Source organism: Sylvia atricapilla, chromosome 11 (assembly GCF_009819655.1).
Source record: "Sylvia atricapilla isolate bSylAtr1 chromosome 11, bSylAtr1.pri, whole genome shotgun sequence".
Taxonomy (NCBI): domain Eukaryota; kingdom Metazoa; phylum Chordata; class Aves; order Passeriformes; family Sylviidae; genus Sylvia; species Sylvia atricapilla.
In genome coordinates this window covers 11,415,474-11,437,730 of record NC_089150.1, presented here as the reverse complement: position 1 = coordinate 11,437,730, position 22,257 = coordinate 11,415,474, and the positions used below count along the sequence as shown (strand labels likewise).

General features: G+C 40.7%; 1 protein-coding gene across 2 annotated transcripts in view; it reads left to right on the top strand.

The window, feature by feature from the left end:
• CHCHD6 (coiled-coil-helix-coiled-coil-helix domain containing 6) overlaps window positions 1-22,257 on the top strand; it is a 110,759-nt gene that overhangs the window by 37,682 nt on the left and 50,820 nt on the right. For both annotated transcript variants that reach the window (XM_066326677.1, XM_066326676.1), the window contains one exon: window positions 19,772-19,842. In XM_066326677.1, the coding sequence (XP_066182774.1) occupies window positions 19,772-19,842 (71 nt within the window). The remainder of the gene's footprint in view (window positions 1-19,771; window positions 19,843-22,257) is intronic.

The window sequence follows — 22,257 nt, the reverse complement described above, 5'->3', positions numbered from 1 at the left end:
TAAATATGAATTAAAGTTGTATTATTAATTTTTCTCTTGGGAGCCAAACAGTTCAGAGAGTGGTGCTGCTGTAAACTGCCTGCTTCTTGCTGGATAAACCTTTGAAATAAACATGATTTAAAGAGGCACTGTCAAGCATCTTTTAAGCCTGAAATGACCTTTGAAAATCCATTTAGGGATTTGGATCTCTCCCCTAAATGTGGGATTTGCTTCTCTGTTTAATTGTTTACCATGATGAGTTTTTAAAAATTGATGCCATAAAAATAGGAGCAGCCATGCTGTTCCTTATGAACTAATGTGTTCTTCACTTCCTGGCAAAATGAAATAATGTTATAAGTAGTCTTTATTTTTTAATAAATATAGAGAATAATCTTCTCCCATTTGAAGCAATTAGACCTCCTGAGAGGGAGTTGCATACATTCAGCTTGTAGTTGTGTTATGTGACTAAAAAGAAGTGCAAACAATGAAAAAGGTGGGTTGTAAAGAGACAGAGAAATCAATCAGTTTTACTGCCAAGATGTAGCAGGATGGTGAATATGGAACATGGGAAAATTGTAGATTATAGAAATGGTAGGAAGCTGTTGGCATATCTATTCCTCTTTTCATTCCCTCCTACTGTATGACTGTCCATGCTGCATTTTTTTGAGCCATCAGTGGTAACACATGCCTGTGAGCAAATTCACTTGATACAATTTTGCAACACTTTAATCCGTACAATTCATTAAAAATAAACTATTAAAACTACCACTCAGTGTTGTATTTGTATTTTAAATTCTATTTCTAGATAATGGGGAGTGTTCAGTGAAATTGCAAACAATCTAGCAGCTATCGTTCTAATTATCACAGTTGTCCATATGTTCATACGCAAAGGGAATTTTTGCAATTTCTTGGTCCCATGCTGTTTGCTTCTATTATGTTCTTCTCTCCAGTTCTGGTTTCATGAAGTGGAAATTACAGGGAAAGACTGTGTGTCTGTCCTTTATGGACAGTGGAGTGGGGGGAGGTTTGTGTCCAGGCTCCATTGTCCTCTTTTTGAAATCTTTTGTTGTAGTTTGTGTTTTCAAGTCCATGTCCCTTGCTGCAGGGACACCTTTATAAACAATGTGCTGGATATTTTAGTGTGGGATCTTCTTGGGGGAGTAAGGTGGGCTGCCCATAGTGCTATTCAAACTGCAGAGCTACAGAGAAACTGTCTTCTAGTTGTTATGTGTACAAAAGCAAATGAATAAACAGAACAGGTTTTCTTTCCTCTCCTGAAAGACTGGATAGTTTCTGACCCTTAAAGACTAGCATTTTGCTGGTAATAAAATACAAGAATACCTCCAGCCGTTAGTCTGGATTGGAATGGGAGGTGGTGGGGGCTAGAAGGGAAAGGAGAGAAATGTACTTGAAACAGTGTAATAAAGCTTAATTGTATTAGTTTTGAAAAAGGTTTTTGATCTTCTCTGAGGATAATTTTATTCCTGTAATGGTTGGAAAGATGGAAAATGCAGCACAGAACAATCTTTTTTATTAGCTGTTGCTTTTATATAATTCTGCTTTTATTTGTTGAATGCACGCAGACCTTGACATTTATTTATTTATTTTCCTTCCACTGTGCTAAAGCTTTCCAACTCAGGCTTAGATATATTTTTATATATCTGTGTATGTGTGTGTCAGTATTAGAAAAAAGCTCTCAGTAAGGGGAGAGGTGGTGGGGGAGAGCTCTGAAATAGAATTTTGCTTTCTCTGTTGTTTTAAGAGGGGATGGCCACTTGAATTGTGGTCACTGGTAGTTCAGAGGTGTTTGGCTGTGAGTGAATGAATATGGTTCGGTGTGGAGTTACCAAGCTGAAATTTCTCCTTCTAAGGATCAGGCTGTCAGGAATTCCCCTCTCTCCTCCCCTGCTGTGCCCAGGTTGGTTTTGTGTCCACTTCTACGTGATAACAGAATTCAGCAGTTGGAGATTTAGGGACTTGTTTTTGAAGGATGTTTTGAACTATTGATGTTAAAAACCCAGTACCTTCCCAGTAGGATGCTAAGAGTAATTGTGTTACATACTCCTTACAACATAAGAGCTGCTCACTGAATCAAACACAGAGACTGTCCTGTTTTCCTCTGACAGTGGTCAGTTTGCAAAGGGTTTGAAGGAAGAAAAAAAAAAAATCACCAAAACAAAGCCACAAAGACAACTTTTGGAGAGCAGCTTTGAGAAGCTCTCCAAATGTTGTCATTTGGAGGCAGACACATGCCCTGCTGCGCAAGAGTTTATTTTCATTCAGTATTTTTATTCACTGAAAGTTGGATTGCTGCCATTTTTCTTCTATGCATCTCAAGGCATTTTTCCTGTAGCCCTGTTTAGCTCTGTGCCTCCAACATCATGTGACAGTGTGTGCCACAGCTTAACTTATATACTCAATAAATTCTGTTATCAATTTCAAATATTTTTGCATTTAATTTCCTTTATGTGAACGAGATAAAAGAAATTCTCCTCATTAATCATTAGCTGTAAACTTTAGTTCCCTCTTTTACCTTCCCATCAAACTAAGCACTCCTTACCTTTTCAGCCTCTGCTTGTGTGAATGATTTTTTCCAGGTTTCTCATTCTACTTGATTGTCTTTTGGCACTTTCCCCTTAGCAGCTCTGTCTTTGAGATGTATTGACCAGAATTGAACTCAGTAGCTCCCTTGAATGCAGCAGATTGTGGAATACATTATCCTTTTATTTTGTAATCTCTGAAAGAGTACTGTAATCTACTGGACAGGGCACAGAATTGGAAGGAAAAACCTGCTCATTTTCTAATAGCCGTTTCTCTTTTGGGAGTTTGAAACAATTATTTAGTCCATCTATCTCAGTTATTCCATCTATATGATGGAATAGCTTATAATGGGAGGGCAAAGTGTTGTGAAACAGTAAAGCTATAAAAATGCTAAAAAGGCTGTGCCTTTAGTTTTGCATGAGGTGAACCATGGGTGTACCTTATTTCAAACAGATCTTGAGAAACTCAGTTTCTCCACACAATCCTATTAAAATTTTCACAGGAAAAGGCATGTATGAAAAAATAATTGCAGTATTTCAGCTTTTGAGGTTTATCCTGCATCTTCTACTAAAGCACTGGAAGAAATGAGACAATGAGTGCAGCAGTTCTGTGCCACAGTAAGGACCCACGTAGTTCAGTATGCTGGTTCTGGCTGTGACAGAAAATGAATGTCCAGGGATAACTGGAAGAACTGAACTGATGGGAAAAGAGGTTGTGGAGTCTCCTTCACTGGAGACAGTCAAGGAGCATCTGGACGCAATCCTGTGCCATGTTCTCTGGGATGATCTGGCTTGGACCGGGAGGTGGGACCAGATGACCCGCTGTGGTCCCCTCCAACCTGGCCCATTCTGTGATCAGAGCAAGGTTATGGGGTACTTGCCCGAATCGCTTTGACAATCCTGGCTAGTCATTTTTGGAACTTCTCCTCACGTATTTAATCCTCGGAGGGTTGTGAACCAGGACTGTGTGCACAGTGCTCGGGATCCAGGGAACATGTGTGACAGCTGTGTCAGAATCACTGTTTGGTTCTCTGTTTCTTTGTAGTGCCTGACACTTGATTTGCACTTCTGACTTGTGTTAAGTGAATGCCACACACTGCTGCTACTGGCAGCATTCCGCTGTTTTGAGTGCAGACTTGAATATATACAGTGAGTGCACTGGGATTAAACCGATGCTGGGATTAGATGCTGGGAATAGTCTTCCCACTGCACCCTTCACTGTCAGTTTGTCGGGGCTGTGTGTGTGGGAAGGGATGGTGGGCTTTGTTCTGCCTGCAGCGTGGTGCATGCTTCTTAGATATTTTTTAATCAGATTTTATTGAACAAATTCCTTGCAGAGGATCATTACACTGGTAAAACCCTTCATCTTCCTCACTTTAACTCTGGTAGTTGTATGTTTCTGTCTCTTGGGTCACTTGTATATTTTTGTTTTGGAGTGGCTGAAATATTTTGGTAATGAGGAAAATGAGAGGGAGAAGCCCCTTTGAACTGTTTCTTATATGACTGTGTGTGATTGCAGGGTTGGAACTGGTGATGCAGACTTTCCATTCCACACCTGTGTTTCCAGTGTGACTGTCTAATCTCCAATGAGTAATCCAGTAATGAGACCTGACTAATTTGTTATAAGTGGTTAAACTTCTAACTCTGACTTGTTTCAGTAATTTTACATCTCATCCATGTAATTTGAGTTATTCCATAAAATATGTGTCTTCTCTCAACTGTTTTGAACGAGGTTTTGTGCTGTAGTGTTCCTCTGGGTAGAAAGAATGAGAGACTTTAGGGAGAACCTTAGACACACTCAACTTGAGAACCTCAAGATGATGTTTTATCATGCATTTAGTTGTTACTGAGAAGGAGGGAGGGAGATGGAGGGAGCTTGTTGTAAATAGTTCACATATATACTGCTCAGAGCTGGGATTTTTTTTAGGGATTCTGTGTATGCTTTGTCCTGCTTTCTCCAAGTAGCAGAAACGTCCTTTAAAAAGTATCATAAAAAAGAAATGGTCTTTCCTGGAACCCTTCAGATGCCAGGAGATTTCACTTAGCATATTGGCTGTATACTTTCTCCAAAGTAAATATTTGTTTGACTCCTTTGGCTGTTTGGACTCTTGCTGAGTTTAACTTGACAAAAGCTAAGGGCAGTGCTACACTACAACAAAAACACGGGCAGCGCTTTGGACTAGTGTAAAACAGCAGAGAAAGGCTGAAGGTAATCTTGGAAGATAAAGTGAAACTCCTTGCTGTAGATGATGCCGCTTCTTTGTTTGGATTTTCCTAAGCTCCGGCTCCCACGTTATCTCTTGTTAGGCGGCTGTGGACTACTGTGAGCAGTGGGTGCATTAATATGCAACGTTTTTCTGCTTGTAGTTTTTCAGAGCACTAAGTAGCACAAGAGGTATTCATAAGCTGTGGAGTACTTGTGCAAAAGGGAAAGGAATGCATTGAATACATACCTTTTTTATTAATAAGGTTGACTGCACCTTTTTCTCTGCTTGACTTCACAAATCTTGTTATTTTGTGTGTGGCATTCATCTTGTTTGGTTTGTTTAAATTAATCTCTTTTTGCCCTTGTACTTCCCATTTAATTCATGTTTGTAAAGCATTTAGGATGTGTAAAGAATGGGAGGCTAAGTTATTTTTGTTTGTTATTCTTATTGGCCTTGATCTTTCTTCTTGGAACTGTCTCCCACTTTGGTGTGCCAAGGTCACCCCTACATGCAAGTCCACTGTTATTTCTGGTTTGTGGCCATTAACTTGTCTCAATAAAAATTTCTGCAGAAAAAAAGTGATAGAAGCCTGAAAAAAAAGCCTTCCAGAACAATATGTTCATGTTGGGTCTTCATCATCAATTTAAAGCAGACTCTGTGGGGCTGCACAAAGTAATGTCACCTGGTAAAGGTGGGAAGGGATTTCTGTTGAAAGGGATGAGCAATCCATTCCTGAGTTGGGACGCCAGACTTGTCTGTATCCATGAGACCTAAGGATCACTTTCCTGTCTTTGAAAAAACAAGCTGTGTTCAGGTGTTATCTCCAGTCAAACCCTCTGCCCTCTCAGTGGGAGTCAAGGATTCAGTGCCCTTTGATAAATGAGGTGATATGTCCTGGCAGGTGTCAGTGACACCATTTGCTTTCTTCTGTAATGTCTTGGGGCTGTGTGTGAGCTATTGCCATGTGTGTAAGGCCTGCTTTGTTTGCCTTTAGTCACAGTCTTGCCAGCCACCACCTTACTGCTCTAGCCAGTGCTGTGGGTACCTGGAGGAAAAACAGCTAATATGAAATGAACTTTTGGTCTCAAAAAATCTGTTTCCCTTTCAGAAGAATTTCTGGCCCCCATCCCTATAACTGAACATTTACAATTTCATTTTCATTTCTTAGCTAATTTGTTCGGCTCTCTATTCATTCCCAGCCCTTCCTGCAGACCCTTCCTCTCACAAATGCACCAATGCCTTCTTTGAACTTACAACATCTATGATCCAAAAAAGCAGTTTACCTTTCAAGCCAGTACCCAGTTCACCAAATGGTTGATTTAATCTTCTGAACACAATAACAATCCCCAGTGTAGTTTTCTGAAGTAGGTTGACAAGATCCATGTTAATCATTCAGATCACTTCCAGTTGCCCAGGTTGCCTGTCTAGGGCAGTGTGGATGCTGCTCTCAGGTGGCAGTGGCTCTGTCAGTCTCCCAGGGCACGGCCTTTGATGTTTGGAGAATGGAAGATCCTGTCCTGTGCGTGAATTAAATTTCTGAATGGGAACAAACTGAAGAGGGAAAGAATCTGAAATCATCATTTGAACCAGTTCCAACCTTCCATCCTCTTTTCCTTTTTAGTTTTTCTCAGACATTAAGTGTCATGCTGGGGTAAGAGCATGACAGGGAGGGCCACATACCTACTTTCTCCTTTCTGTGGGCATCCATTAGGGCTGAACAGCATCTTTAGAGGAGGCTAATGCTCTTCATAGTATCTGTGTCTGCAGTGAGAGGTTCCTTCCTTGTTGCTGGTGGTGAACACACAAATGGACTTCCAGTGCCTTGTGCTCAGTTCACCCACTTAATGGCTTCTTTTGCTGAAAGCTTGTGAAGTTTGGTAGTTAATATACCTCAGTACACAGCTTTTAGAGATCAGATAAATTGATTGGTAATTTGATGAACTCGAAGAACATCTATAATAGGGTAACTAAAACGTGTTAGATGTCAGCACAGCCTCTCTGCCTTCTCTGCAATGTATATGTTCTCTCTTCAATACGTGTTGACTGCTGTACAGTACATTACATCAAATTACAAGCAGCCTCTATGCAAACAGCAGCTAAGTGTTTGCTTCCTCTTCAGCCTGCACGATTAGTACAGTGATGGGTTTGCATTCTGTGCGCTGAAGGGTGAACTGTCAGAGCCTTACGGTGATTTTGTTTCCCTGGCATTTAGAGTATATTTGCAGAGAGAGAGAATGATGCTTATGGGCTGCTTCGTCTTGGAGGAATCCATCCTCAGACTCGACTTGTGAAATAAATGTGGCAACGTGTGGTTTGAACTTAGTGTCTTAACACTGAATTTAGCAGCTGAATTTAGATAACAATCTGGTATCTGGTCTCATCAGTGTATCACTATGAAGACTTGTTAAAGGCAGAACAAAAAGACCTAGAATGTGATCTTGTCTCTTTGTTAGAACTCAACACTGGAGCATTTGTCAAGTCTAGTCCAAAAGGAGCAAAGCAAGAGGTTCTTTTGTCTTACTTGTGAGAGCTTTCCCCATTATCTAATCTTTCTGATACCCTCTATTGGCATTTTTTATTCGACCCAATTTTCCCTTAATTTCATTCATTTTCTCATTGCCTAATAGTATAAATTTCTGTTTCCCCCCTCTTTGTGCTGTTTACATGCTTATTTATAAGCAAGATTGATATTTATAAATGTGTGTTTGTATATTTGTATAGATAACACTGTTACCAGTAAAACCAGTGTTACTTTTCTAATGGAAAGCAGCACTTGCATGCACACCTTCGCCCTTTCTCCCTCCCGGGTGTGGATGCACACACACTGTCTGTCTCCCTGCTGTTGTTACTGAGGTGCAGTTGTATCTCAGCAGCAGCTACATCACCCAGCTGCAGTAAGTACCAGTGCTGCCTGTTATTTCTGTGTAATTCACCAACCAGTGTACAATTAATTTCTGGCCCAGTTATTGCACTATTGGCTATTTTATGAAGCTGTAGAGAGTTAGCACAGTGAATTGATTAAATATGTTCCAGACCTTAGGCTGGATTCTCTGTGTCTGCTGGGATTTTGATGATTGAAGCTTGTGTTTCTCTTGGGATATTCCAGATTTAGACTTAGTCTTGGAAATTGGTTCAGGTAGACAAAACTTCCCTTGCATAAGAGCCTGACTTTGGGGAATCTGAGATTTCTATTTCAGCTCACAGTGGTCCTTCCACATGTGGCAGGAAAAAGGCATTACTATTGTGACTTAAAAATAAAACCATCACTGGGATTCGCTTTGAAAAGGTCCTTAAAATTATAGCTCTGCCCATACAGAATATGCTGCCATCATGTTAATGGAAAATGTGCCTAATAATTACTCTATAAATTGACTCCCCAGAACATCTCACATTTTTGCTGAATTAAGTAGTCCTAAGATCAGACTTTAAAAAGGAACTACTCCGTATTTACAGTGGTTGTACCTTCTGAAGTGTTTAGTAGTTTACTGTGGGTGTGTTAAATACATGTTTCATGACAGCCTGGGGCCACTTCTCTGAAGGTTTTTTCCCCATCTGCCAGTCGTTTTAAAGCAAATAAAAGAGCTACTCCAATTTCTTGGAGTATATATGCACGTTCACCAGAGACCAGGGTGACTCAGAAGTAGCTTGTAAATAACATGTTCAATGTTTTTAAATAGATGTGTACCATCAGGCTTGCAGTGAGGTCTTCAGCCACAGCAAACTTGCTTTGCCTGTCGCAGAATCTCCGGATTCCATGATGATGAGGGGTGGGTTTTTGTTTGGTTGGTTTTGGGGTTAATTGGTGGTTTGCTCACACATTCTGCTGCCCCAAGGATGGTCCCAGCTCTAGTTTCCCATTAAACACCTTGGCTCAAATGAAGATTTCCTGGCTCACCTATTTACATTTTAATAAATGTAAATAAATATGAAATAATGGCTAATTTTGTTTTGTTTTAATTAAAAATTGTAAATATACATCTCATATGCAATAGAACCACCAGGGAGTTGAACCCTGACAAATGTGTAGAGGAGGTTGCCCTGGCAGGTGTTCAGCAGTGGAGTGGCCTCCAGGTAAAAGGTGTTGCCCTGCACAGGGGAAAGCAACAGTGAGGAATGGCCACAGAGCCAGGACACGCTGAGAGTCTGCTGAATCTGTGCCCATCTCCAAGGGGCCACAGAGGAGCAAGAGATGGGAGAAGAGATAAAGAATTGGGAGCTGAGATCAAGCTCTAGGCCTCTGGTTTGAGAAGATCTTTAATAACTAGGTTATTTTATGAGAAGAGCTGGTTTTTCTTTTCCTTCTCAATTACTGCATTTCTAGTCTTTTAATAGGAAAACCAACTTAATTCCTTCTCCTTTCATGTCCCTCCCCATTCTTCTGAACAGAAGCTGAATTTTTTTCTTTCAGTATTCCAAGCTGCAAGGTTACTTTGAGCTTGCATGCCTGGGTCAATTGAGGAGTGCCTGGGTTGTGGAATTATTTTTTTTTTTTCCACTAGAGATGGCTCATGATGTACTGGACACTACACAGAAATCATCTAATTTACCCTGACATGCAGCAAGCTTTGAGCTGGCTGGACTGTGCTTCTTGATCAGAGAAGGCGACTCATATGGGCGTGTAAAAATGCTGCACTGTGTGTCTGTCTGAGCACGTATATGCATTTTTTAACCTCATTTTTCATAAGAGTTAAGTATACCACAGAATTTCCTTTGGCTGTTTAGGGAATTCAATGTAGTATATGAGACCTTTCACCTTTAGGTCATTTGTTGAGATGCAGCTTCTGTTTGCAGCAGTAGAAAGCCATTACTGCCTGATGGCTAATCACTCATTCGTGTGTCACTGAGAGAGCTCTTCCTTCAGTTAGAGACAAAGGTTTGTTGCAGGAAGAACAAAACAAATGTCCCATAATAGTGTCCTGAATGTTGATGTCTGTGGTAGGCACAGGGCATCTCAGGGAGGAACACAGAATTTGTCCTTGCTGGCTGAAAAGAAAACTGTGCTGGGTTTTAAGTTTGTGTTTCATTTTTTTTTCTGTGGAGAGAGGATTTACCTCCAGGTCTGAAGTGTTCATGGTGTTTACTTCTATTCCCTCCTCTTGTACTCCAGCAAAAGCATAGTTCTGTCCCTTCTTTGTGTTCCTGTTGTCTGAGCTCAAGCTGTCTCCAGTTGAAGAGCTTGAATTTTTTGCTTGGTCTTCCAGATATAGGTGAAATACTGATAGTTTTTGGTTTTTTTTTTCACGACCCTGAAAAAAATATCCATTTATAAAAAAAACACTGTTTCCCAAGCCTCTTTTTCTTACAGAGTTTATCAGCTACAACAGCAAACTCCTGATAATTAGGATGCTTACACCAAAAAGTTTCTTCTGGAACTTTAAGTCTACCTATTAAAGTTTTCCTTTTCGTTTAAAGCCAACTTCATCATCTGTTGTTGCTTGTATGCAATAATCCTTACTGTCAAACTGTGTTTAGAGATTACATTCTGTATAGGTGTAGCTTGCATCTGTGGGCATGTGATGCACTGCACATGTGACATGCTTCTATATAGGTTCCTGAGAAGACTTGGCTACAAGATGTTGTGAGATTTTTGAGGTTTAATGTTAGTAAGTAATTATTCCTATTATTGTTTAATGGGCTAAAAGTGAGACCTGCCTTGTTGCCTTTTCTCTGCTTGGATTCTGTAATGAAAGTACCATGAACTAAGCTGGTGGTGCCCAAAAGTCATGTAAGGCCACGGGTGACATCCTGCCCCAGGGTTGTGTTCAGAGTGGTCTCTGCCAAAATACAGGGAATGAAGGAGTTGTGTGGCTGCTCCTGCTCTCTGTGGGTGTTTGATTTTCATCTGAATATTTACAGCTTAATAGTCCTGCTGTGAAAATGCCTCTCTCCTTTAATTGGAGGTCTCTGGTCCTTCTGGGCTTCTCTTTGAAGTCTTCCGTCTTTGCCAGCTGCAGAGGTGTCTCTTCAGTGCCTCTTTAGGGGAGGCAGAACAGGTGCATTAAAAAACAGGTGAAAGAGAAGATTGCTAAAAGCAGAGACAATGACACTGTCAAATGATGGAAAGGAAATTGCTTACAAATATTTTCTGGTTTCTTTCTTATCCCTTCTGCCATCCTTTCTCCCTTTCTTCCTTGTGGTTTATTTTTATCTTAGGATAAACATTGTATTTATTTTCTGTTTGATGTGTGACAAATTTCAATCTTTTGAATAGCAAAACACAAATAAAAAATACTAGTATTCCTTTCTCTGCAATAACTGATGCCTTGCGGGGCAAACTAGAGGTTATGTCACAGTGGTATTGTAAAGGCAGGCCAAAGGAATCTGTGTTAATCCATTTTCTTTTTCTTGTTATCAATGTTTTGTTTTATGTTTTATTTTCCTTTCTAAATAGTAATCAATATTTCTTTGTAGAAATAGCTTAATGACTTTTTTTTTGCCACCTGTAAAATACATTATTGCTTTATAATTTTTGTCCAGCTATCACAAATAAGGGAGAATGACATAAAGTTATCCTTTGTAATACTCTTTTTGAACTGTGGAGCTGGGAACTTTTTCCAGGTATTCATTAACTGACGTTTCTAGCTCAGTGGAAGATAAGTGAACATTGTCCCCATTTTAAAAGTGAGACCTTAATGCTTAAGGTTAGTATTTTCTATAATAGCTTTTGTCTCTTCACTTTTTGGTTATCTGGGTATGGTGTATTTCTTCAGATGTGCTGATTACCTGTAAGTTGAGCTTGAAGTTTTGAATAATGAGCTCCTGAGCATCTCCAGACAGAGCCATGAGCCAGCAGGCACTTCTGAAAGTGTGGATTTGTCTGTGTCATTAACCGTGTACAGTGACCTGTGAAGTCCTAGCGGTCTTTTTGGCTGTAATCATTAAACCAGCCTCTTCTACTGGATAAAATGGGAAGAGAGCCTGCAAGCACAGTGAGAGAACCTTGACTGAAAATACAAATATCTTCAGAAAATGCTCTGGGAGTAATAGTAATAAAGAAAAAGTACAGTGGCAAAATAAATCGCTGCTGATACAATTTTTCTTCCTCTCTCAAGTTTGCCTCTAGTATGGCAGTTTGTCTCCCTTCGATAAATAAATGCAAAGATGGGAATTGCTGCCAAAAACTGTCACATTTCTGGAACTTTCAGCCCCTGATTATTCACATTAAGCCTCTCCCCCCCCTCCCCTCAGTAGTACAGTATTCTGAATATGTACACCCACCATTCTGTCAGATCTGTGCAGTCTGTGTCTGGTTCATCTTCTGTGTCTTTGATGTGCTCCATAACGTAGGCAAAGAGAGGTCTGATAGTCTCTCTAAAAACCTGACAGTTTGTGTGACAATCTGTCCACGAATCCACAGGCTCCTTGTCAACCAAATGAGCCTTTGAATATCAGAGGTTTCAGAACAGCGCTTGCAGCATTGCATATGCACCAAGGGGAGAGTACAACAGGCTTTCTTGTAACCTGAGAGATGTCTGTATTTTCCTTAATCATTCCAGGGACATCTCATCATTGCTTGTTGGCTGGTTCTCAGCCCCACACATGTCGGGGTTATTTAGCAAAACATGATTTACTGGAAACTGCGCATGGAGAATAATTTGTAGTTGAGGGTAGAGGAAAAACCCTGGGAGGGGGTGGAACTTCCAGGCTTTGACTTACTTCTGTTTTTCAGTGGTTTTTTTGTTTGTTTCTTATAGTGACTCTCTTCCCTGCAGTTCCTTTACCCATTCAAGTGTATGAATGTGATGCATTTTCCTCAGTATTCTCCAGTTCTCTTGTGTCTTGGGTTGCCTTGGGTTCCTCTATTCTGCCTTCCTCTGGGAACCCAGTGTATTGCATTCCTTAGCTCTCTGTTGTGTAAAAGGATATGGTCATGAATTTAAGTTACCTTTTTTTTTTTTTTTAATTGGAACAGGAACTGTTAACTGGGCCAGCTACTGCAGTTATAAATGGGACTTAGGGATATTCTCAGCAGTGAAAGATGGAAGTTTTAGCTGCAGCATGACTGTCCGAGGTGGTGGGAGTTTTGTTGGAGCCTCTGTCAAATACCAGCTTTGGCATGACAGCATTAAACCTTAGTTAAAATGTTCCTTCCTTCCCAAAATAGGCTCCTGTGACAGGCCTGACAGGGGAATGTGCTTCATATCTTTTTTATTGTATGACAAGTATTTGATGGCTGCCAATTTTGTTTGATGGGTTTTTTTTCCCTCTTTATTTCCCCTTGAAAGTGCTGGTCAGCCTTTGAGTGAAACTTCCACCTGCATTTCTAAGCGTTCTCGATACTCTGGCAATTTTCTTTTTTCTTCTCTGCTTCCCTTACCATTGATTCTCTGCATTCCTGTCACTCTCTCATGGACAAAGCGCAGTTGTTTGTAGGCAGCATCGTTGTGATCTCGGAGTTCATCCTGACTTGTGTAGTGGGTCTGCTGGTAGGACCCAAGTACCCCTGCAGGATGAGTGGTGCAGCTGCCCAGCACAGTTGCTGGGATTTGGCAGGTGGTGCTGTGCCCTTAATGCCATGGGCACCACGTTATCTGTGCAGGTCAGCCATGTGCAGGACTTCTCTGAAGCAGATGCTGAAAACTCTTGATGTTTAATCAATGCCTGGGAAGCCTGTTTACCTGCACTTGTCAGGTGTAATTGATTCAGGCATTTACTGTGAATTTCTCACCTTAGCTAAACTTCCAGCTGGGAGGAGAGCAGGGTGATACTCCCCTACAGCAGTACTGGCATTAATCTGGGCCTTTCACGATGCTGTCACTGTCCTCGTCAGAAAGCCTGAGTTACCTTCTGGAATTTTATGGCCTTTCTCTTTGAAGCTGCTTTTACTTTCCAGAGTTTGTTTAAAGAATTGGCAATGCTTTGTTTTAGTCTTTCAGAAGGGTGTGCTTTAAAGCAACTTCTCATAAATGCAGTGTTTCTTTCTCTTTTTTCCTTCTTCCCCTTTGAATTGCCTCTGTAGTAATAATTTCTTTTTTGCTGGTTGCCTTTCTGACTTGAAGATAACATTAGGCTTTTCTGCATGTTTCCAGTGAGGCACTTGAAGCTTTTGGAAGTACCTAATACCATTCTGCTGTGGGGTCCCTGTTTTTAATTAGGGTCTTCCCAGGGTACCTTCACAGACAGTGTGATTCTGGTGTGGGATTGCAGCCTGGGCCTGTAAACCGATTTTCACTCGGATGGAGGATCTCGGTGTGGGACCCTGGTTCTGGGAAGTCCTGGATGTGTATTTTTATTTGGGTCACCATGTGCTTTAGGGACTGCGGCTTAACCTTTTTGTACCTACTTTGTTATCCGCAGGATAAACCAAATCATGTTCCTTCTCCCCAGCTCTGCTTCCCTCAAGCTTTGTGGAGATAGGTATTCTTTGGGATTTTATCTTTGAGAAGCTTTCTAGATATGCTACAGAATTAATATTTTGCTTTCAACTCAGGATAATATTGCAGACATGAGAAAATCTGTTCAAAGAGGAATGTACTTCTGCTCCTGACTAGTTTAACTTGCCTCTGTTCTTACTGTGGACACTACTCTCTTTATGCTTTCTCTGAATCTTAATCCAAAATTTATGATCTCACAGTTTATTGCCGAAGGAAAGAATAGAATGACACAAATTCAATGCTCTCATTTCATTATTGGCCTCAGCGGGAGGAGTGGATGAACCCACACATGAACAGCAAACAACAGAGCTGTGTTCAGAAGTTGGCTTTGGCTGAAAAAAACCCTTTTTTTCCCTATCAGCAAGCTGTTTGTAGTTCCTTGCATCTTTTCTCTGTTACCTTTTAAGAAAAAAGAGCATATGAATTTTCAAAAAAGCCATTTAACCCTTAACTTCTGTGCTCTAGTGATATGCTCTATAGGCATGTTTCTCTTCCTTGTTAATTGTCTTTTATATTTATGCGCACTTGATGGGAAGGAGGAAATGTGAATGATCTCTTTGAGCTAACTGCTTGCTGATACCAGCAAATGGGCTGAGCAGAAACGCCAGAAGAGTGAGCTCAGGAGGTGAAGAGATTGTTTCTTGCAGCATATTTTGAAATTCCCAAACTCCCTGTTTTGGACCAAAGCTGATAGCAGTGATTGATTGTGTGGGTTGATTTTAACGCATCCATCGGGTCATCCAGTGAACAGATTGGTTCGGCTCATCTACCTCTGTACCTGTGGGAGGGATGCAGGTATATGGGGTAATTTTTCAAATCTGCTAGGAGCTGCTTGTGTGAGGCTTCTGAGTGGTGAGAATGAGCAGCCTGATCTACAGTGTGTGTGAACCAGCGACCCACTGAGGTGTGGAGAACCTGGGTGTACCTTGGCTTCCCTGAGGCACTGCTGGGAGCAGAGGTGGCTCCTGAAGCTGGCACTGACCGATGTTTCTTTGTAGCATCCCAGAGCTGCTCATGGCAGCAGCTGCATCCAGGGCACGTGTGTGTTGCCTGTCCTCGGGAATGTGCAGGCAGGCCACAGTTGTGCTGCTTCTCAGGATGCTGTGAGGTCTTATTTCTGGCTTCAGAAGCAGCTGGAAGCAGGAGTTTGAATGTCTTCCAGCTTACATTTGATATGAAAGGAGTAATCTTAGCTTTCCTTACCTGTTTCTCTCAGAAATTTGAGGCACCCTTGCGGGGCACACTGCATATTGCCCCGCTCACAGCACTGCCTCTTGTGCTCTTTCGGGTTTGAAAGAGGCTTGTAAAGGGCATTTTGCTGCAAGCTGGTGAGCGCGGATGTGAGAAGAAGGGATCGAAGCAACATGTCTGTCAGGTATGAGGCAGATTGTACCATCTAATCTCCCGACTGTCATCTGCAGCATTTGTCAAGGCCTCCACTGCCCTGCTCTGTTTCATCAGAGCTATCACTGGCATTCATCTAGGCTGGCAGCATTTCAACAGCTGTTAATCCGCTTTGTATCTCTAAACACTGTGACCACTGACAAGCTTCTGTACTCTGAGGTGTCAAAATACCTCAGGATACCTGTGGTGATGGTGGTCGGGTTTGTTGGTTTTAAATCAAGACACTTTCCAATCCATTGACCCAGACTGAACCTGATGGAGAAATCTTTGTCCCAATGTCAAGTTTTTAATGCTGCTGCTTGATGTTCACAAATAACTTCACCTAAAATCTGATGAATTTAAATTTCCTCATGCTTGTTTTGCTCAGTTTTCTGTTTTACATGTTACTGCAAGTAGCACATGTTTCACTGAAGTTGTAAGGAATGTGGTTTAATGTCAGTGTGAGAATGAGCTGGCAGGGTTTTCTCTTTATGTTTCAATTACTTTCCCTCCTGAAATAACCCTGAGAACTCAGTCTTCTGCTAAAATGTTTTCTTGCTTTCTTTGCTCAATGTTCTGGAAGGGGCCTGGGCAGTGTGGTGAGGTGTAGTAGTCAGTGCTGGAGTTTCTTTGCATGCTTGCAGCCAAGGAGAAATGCTGAATTAAAATTACTCCAAATTTAGCTCTAGGTTTTAAAATTGATTCCCTTTGGAAGGGAATTTTTAGCACAAGGGTGTTTTGGAAGAGTGGAGAGCAAGGGTATAGCAGCAAATCTGTTGTAGAAAAACAGCAGGGTAAAGGAAAATGGTTCTGTTGCACTTTAGGCTCTGGTTATGTATTTTTACTACTTCTTGGTGTTTTTATTATTTGCTACAAACCATCATTTAATAGCAGGGAAAAATCTTTCAAACTAACATTTCTTTGCTTAGTTTGTTTGTCCTCTCTGGAGAGCTCTCTCCCCATATGACAAAGCTCAAATGTTCTGAAGTTGACTCCCCTAAGGCTCAGCTTTATTGAGAGAAGTGAAACATTTTAGGTGGTTCATTCATTCTTTCTGTGTCTTTTGTTATTTGAGCCTTTACGGTGTCCTTTGGTCATGTTTTTAAACTTATTTCTGCAACTAAGACTGCCAGGAGCTTTATTTAATAATAGTTGAGGTCTCATGTTCAACTTTTTCTTTGTGAGCTGCCATTTTATCTCAAGCATCAAATACTGTGAAAGTAAATTAAAAGCAGTGTTCGTGTCTTGTAATTTCGTGTGGAATGTTCTCTCTTTTACTGTACCACTGAATATAGTTTTATGAAGATAAAGGACTTCACTAAGACTACAGGAAGCTCAGACTTTGTTTCAAGTGTAAATACCACACCTTGATCCTGCTGAGTAGCCCTTGTGTGGAGGTGACCCTGCTGAAGTTGGGGGAAGTGCTCAGGTGGTTCCTGGTTTAGCTCCTCATTTGCTAAGCTCCATTATAAAGTCCTCTAGGGGTTCTAGGTCCTCTAGGTTTAGGAAAGTTCTACGTCATTGGAATGTTCTCTCCTGCCATAGCGTGGTGGGTAAACTGCTGAAAATGAAACAGACCTTGTGTCTGAAGTAGAATAGATGAGAATCTTTGGAAAATTATTTTGTTAGTAGAAGACCCAGATCACAGAACCTGCTGTGCCTGTGCCCATGCTGAAAGGCCCTTCTCTTGCCCATTTAGCCCATTTGATGCTCAATTAATGTTCAGGACAAAAGGGAATGTGACTTTCCCATGGTTGGAAAGGGTCTAAAGGTCAAGGAAAATGTATTTAAAAAGTCTACTTGTTGAACAAACTCCAGCTTAAGTGGTAGTCCCCCGCTTTTATTACTTGGGGAAGCATTTAAAGGTGCTGATTCATAGTTTAGAAATACTGTTTTATTGGGGTTTAGAGTATTTGAAGGGGAGAGGTATGAACCAACAGCAAGAGGGCCCAGTTGGATCACGTGGAAAGATGTTTTCTTTTAATTTTTAGAACTCAGCAGCTTTATCTGTGGGTTGAAGGTGTTCTATGCCCCTCCTCAATCTTTGCATGATGCCTCGTGGCTGCTTTGAGACCAAGTATTTCCTCCTTTCCCTCACTGAGATTCTTGCCTCTCTGTTCAGGCTCTCATTTGCCTACTTTTAGCAGCTTCAGAATTCAGGACTAAAGCCTGTGTTCTTTTCCCAGCTATTTTTGTCCATGTCTGTAGTTGATGTTGAAGATGAGCCTGACCAAAGCACTGGGCAGTTGAACTCTCTCTAATAAACTAGGTGAGGCTGTGCTGCAACCACTTTAATCGACAGTACATCCAGCAAATTATTCTGTTGGCTATCATTATTTTCCTTTGGTGGGTTAAATGGGACCTCATGCTGGGTCTCACATACAACATATTTGTTCCTGTTTTCCTCTCCCACTGCTGTTTCACTGCTGAGTGGTGCAGGCTAATAGTATCTGATGGGACTACTTCCTATTGCCTGAAAAATGTTTAAACTTGCTACCATTGCTTTCTCTTTTTCCCCGTTTCTCTCATTCTGATCTCTCAGATCCAGTCCCTTTGAGAAATCAGACAGTATGAAATATGAAAATTGCTTGGGTAGTAATTGGAGAAACTATGAGACCTTTGAAGCCCAATGGAGATAACGCTTACATCTACTTATTCACATTATTTAATTTTTAATGGCAAATTTAATTAATGAAGCACAGGTCTTGTGGTTTCATGTGTGAATAAGTAACAGCAGGGAGCTGTAAGTCATGAGGTCTGTTTACAGGCCAAAGGAAAAGGCACCATTAGAAGCTGAACTTTCCAATATAGGAAGGAGAAAAATGGATTTAATAGCATTGAAGTTTGACTACTCTGTAACAAGTAAGTAAACAAAAATATTAATGATAATTTGCCAGTGAAATGCATTTTGAAATAGTTAGCTATCCATGATTTCTCAGTTTAAATCTGTCTCCTAGGTCAAAGTTTGAAAAAGCAAATTCTCTTCTGTTTCTTTTGGTATGTAACATAAATCCAGGAACCAGACATAAAATGCTTAAATATAGCACCTTCAAGCCCAGGCTCTGAAAACCTTTACAAACCTTCCAATTAGGTGAGCTTCACACAACTTCAGAGATACAGGCAGCTGTTATCCCTCACTTGCAGATGGAAAATGGTGACTTGCCCAAGATTGCACAAGTGGCAGAACCACTAATAGAACTTGAGTTATATCTGTCCTTTCCTTTTTCCAACCACTGAACAGAATGTGTCAGCTCATCATGTGCAGGACCACAGCTGCATTTATGGGAAAATAAATGAAGAAGAGCAAGAATAGTCTTCTATATAAAATGACCAAATTTGGGGAGAGACGAGATAGCAGCTCGAACTAGCCCTAAATGAATAGCTGTCCTTGCTTTCAATACCATTTTGTCCCTTTTTTTGATTGATTATTGCATATTTTCTGCTTGTGCCTTTTCAGAGTAAGAACCTTGCAGATGAGCTTTGAGCGAGGCAGTTGCCAGTGGAGTCCAGCAGCTTTTCCTAAAGCAGCTTTTTCAGCGGTTTAGTGACATGACACCTTGTAGTGCAGTCACTGGGGGAGTGCAGCCATTGCCTCCTGCTGATTGTGCTGGGAGGCTCCTCACTGCAGCCCAGAGGAGGAATTCATCCTCCACATTTAGTGACTGAGCAGTTGTGAACTAAAACTCTTTCTGTGCAAGTTCAGGAGAATTTAATGCAAACCTCTTAAGCCCTGCAGCAAGACACTCCAGACTCTGTTTGGCAGTGCCTTAACTGAGACCTGATACGCCTCCCTATGTTGTTAAAAGGGAAACAGGCTGCATAATTTTCTTTTAAAGAATAAGTAACATAAGTAGAAGTACTGAAATGTAAAATGGATTTTTCCAGTGCTAGCAGCCAATTTTGATACTTGCGTGTTAGTAACTTACAAGAGCCTTCACAGCAATTAATGAAAGAAGAGAACAGAACATGACCAAACTCAAAATAACTCTGTGCTGGAAACACCTTGTTTTTTGTGGTTATGTGGAATAACCAAAGCTCATGTTTGGTTGGTAGCAGCCTTTCTCCCTCTTTCCCTTCACAAAGGTGAACCTTGGGATGAAGGCTGTGTTGTGGCCTCGATGGATTTTGCGGAAAAGAAAATCAACTCTTAAGTATTTCTGGTGTTCTTTTAACTGCATCTTGTGTTTGTTGTTGGAAATTGTTGTTAATTATAGAAGATGACTTTGTGACAAATAAGATCTGTAATGCCTTTAATTTTTAGAGCTGAGCATTCTATTCTTTGTTTCAGAATGCAGAGATCTACAAGCTGACATCCGAGCAGTATCAGGAGGCAGCCACCAAGGCAGAGGAGCGGATAAAGTGAGGAGCCATGTTTGTTCTTTTCAGCAGTTCCACTTGCAGTTCATAACATTTTGTGTGTAGCTTCTGGATGTTCCTGTAAACAGACTGTGAAGTTACCTCCTGTCAGGTACTGAGGGGGCTGAGGAGGTGTAAGCTGGCATGCTCTCTTTCTGTGCCAAGCTTGAGAGAGATTAGTGTAAAGTTGATAGATCTTGCAAGGAAGGATGAGGGAGATGAGAGGGACTTTAAAAATTAATATTAAATAGGAACATTTACTAGGGTTTTCAAAATAGGAATGGAACATGTTTAATCTATTCCAACTTTGACCCATTGTATTTAACCTACACACTGCAGCATGGGGGTAAGGAAGAATGGCACTGCTTCTGAAGTTTTCATTGTCCAGGCAAAAAGGAGGTAAATAGTCTAAATCTCATCCCTGTTAGTTTCAAATTAGAGTTGTAATTTTCATGAATGCTTTCTTAGAATGGGTACAGTGATTTTTCTGGTCTTTTTTATTTGCCTTAGCACAATAAGTGGACCTTTAATGTTGCCTTTTTAGCATAAGCATATATAGTGTTAAAATTATATTTGTATTTGCCAGTAGTGTTATATTCCTTATTGTTCCACATGCACTAACAGCTGCCCAAGAAAAAATATTTTCTATAATTCTTTAATATTAATGAGGCTACAGCAATTATGCTGTCAAGAGCAGCACTCGAATCTCAGTTGGGTAAACAGTTGGCCAACATGCAATAAACTGGAGTAGCAGCATATGTAGTCCGGTTGGGTCCAATCCAGACTCTACAATATTTAATTGCATAAATAGATAATATAGTAGTGATGAATATGTTAGTGGGGTGTGCAGTATATTGTGCTGTCTTTATTTTAAATTAAGTTTGATTGCCAAAGCATCATATAACCTGTGGTAATTTCACGTTTTTGTTTGGACAGTCAAGCAATAAGTTGCTAAAGAAGCCAAAACAAGGCAGCTAACACATTTCTTGCATTTCCATCCTGTTTTCCGTAGCAGAATTCTAAATTCTCTTTTAAAATAAAATTTTAAAAATTCATGGGACATAATGTTCTTATAGTCTTTGATCAATTGAATCTTTTCTTGGATTTCCTTCTGCAAATGTGTGATCAATTGTCGTGAAATTGTGTAGTTGTGATTTATCCTTGTGACTTGGTAAAGGAAGCAACAGGGACCTGGGATTATGTTCTTCACTTACTATTACAGACTGTAACTACCTTAGTTTTTATAAGTAGTCTGGAGGTTGGTTCCTGATGTTTCCGTTTCCTGTTCTGTTTCTTGTGGAAATGAAGACTAGTAATGTAGGAAACTCAGGAATACAACCATTTCTTACAAAGGTTAGTGGTAGAGACCAACACAAATGCTAATGAATTCTTTCTTTCAAGATTCAGAGTGTGTGTTTGTGATCTGTGAAGGATTTCTTCCCCTTTTCTTTGAGCCTTTGTCATCTAACAGTCCCTGGACTCTGGCCTTGTTGTCTAGTGCTCTACTATTTGATGGCAATATGAACTTGAGCTATTATAAAGGGACAGATTCCTTGGGCTGTCTTCTATGCAGCAAAAAGAGACACCTGCCATAATGTGAATTTTGTCTGGGGCTGTCTTGAAAAGGGACAAGACGAGTGGCATGAGTGAAACTGAGGGTGAAGTTGAATATCATGCAATCTAGTTCTTTACAGTAGAAATTGCCAGCAGTAACCAGGATTGTACTGAGCTGAGCACTGGAGTTCATGATCTGGGACTGATAATGCCCTTTGATAATTGGACATGCAGAAAGAATCATTGCTTTTCGCCCATCAGCCTGCAGTGTGTTACTTCCATCAGCATGCAGTGACCTTTTTCAGATTGCTGCTTTGTGTACAGCACACTGTACAAACACTCCTAAAGTGTTCTTGTGCCTCACACCTGGGTCATGATACAGCTGAGACAGGGCCAGGGAAAGGTTCATTCCTACACTGGCATCCATTCTCAATTGGTAGGACTTGAAGTCTGTGTGTTCTGAGGTTCTCTTGTTAGGGCATCCTACATTCAAGTCTTTCTACAGCCTGTTTATGGTAATAACCTACAAGATCCTGTGGCTTCAGTGGAAAGAATAGTTTGCTCATCCTGTTTTCCTCTTTCATATTGGACATACAAGCACAGTAGGTGCTAAGATAGGTTAGACTGATTTATGCAGGTCTAGTTCTTTGGTTCGCAGGAATAAACTGGCACTCCTACAAAATTATGTGAAATGGAATATTAGCTGAAGTATGAATGAAGTATAGGTCTGCCTGTTTCCAGTGCTGGACTATGATATCTCCTTAAGGAAAGAAAACCATGAGTGGTACTTTCTCCATCTGCAGAGATCCATGTCCTTCACCATAGTGTCTCTTCCCGAGCTTCTGTTATCCCTGTCACGCTGTG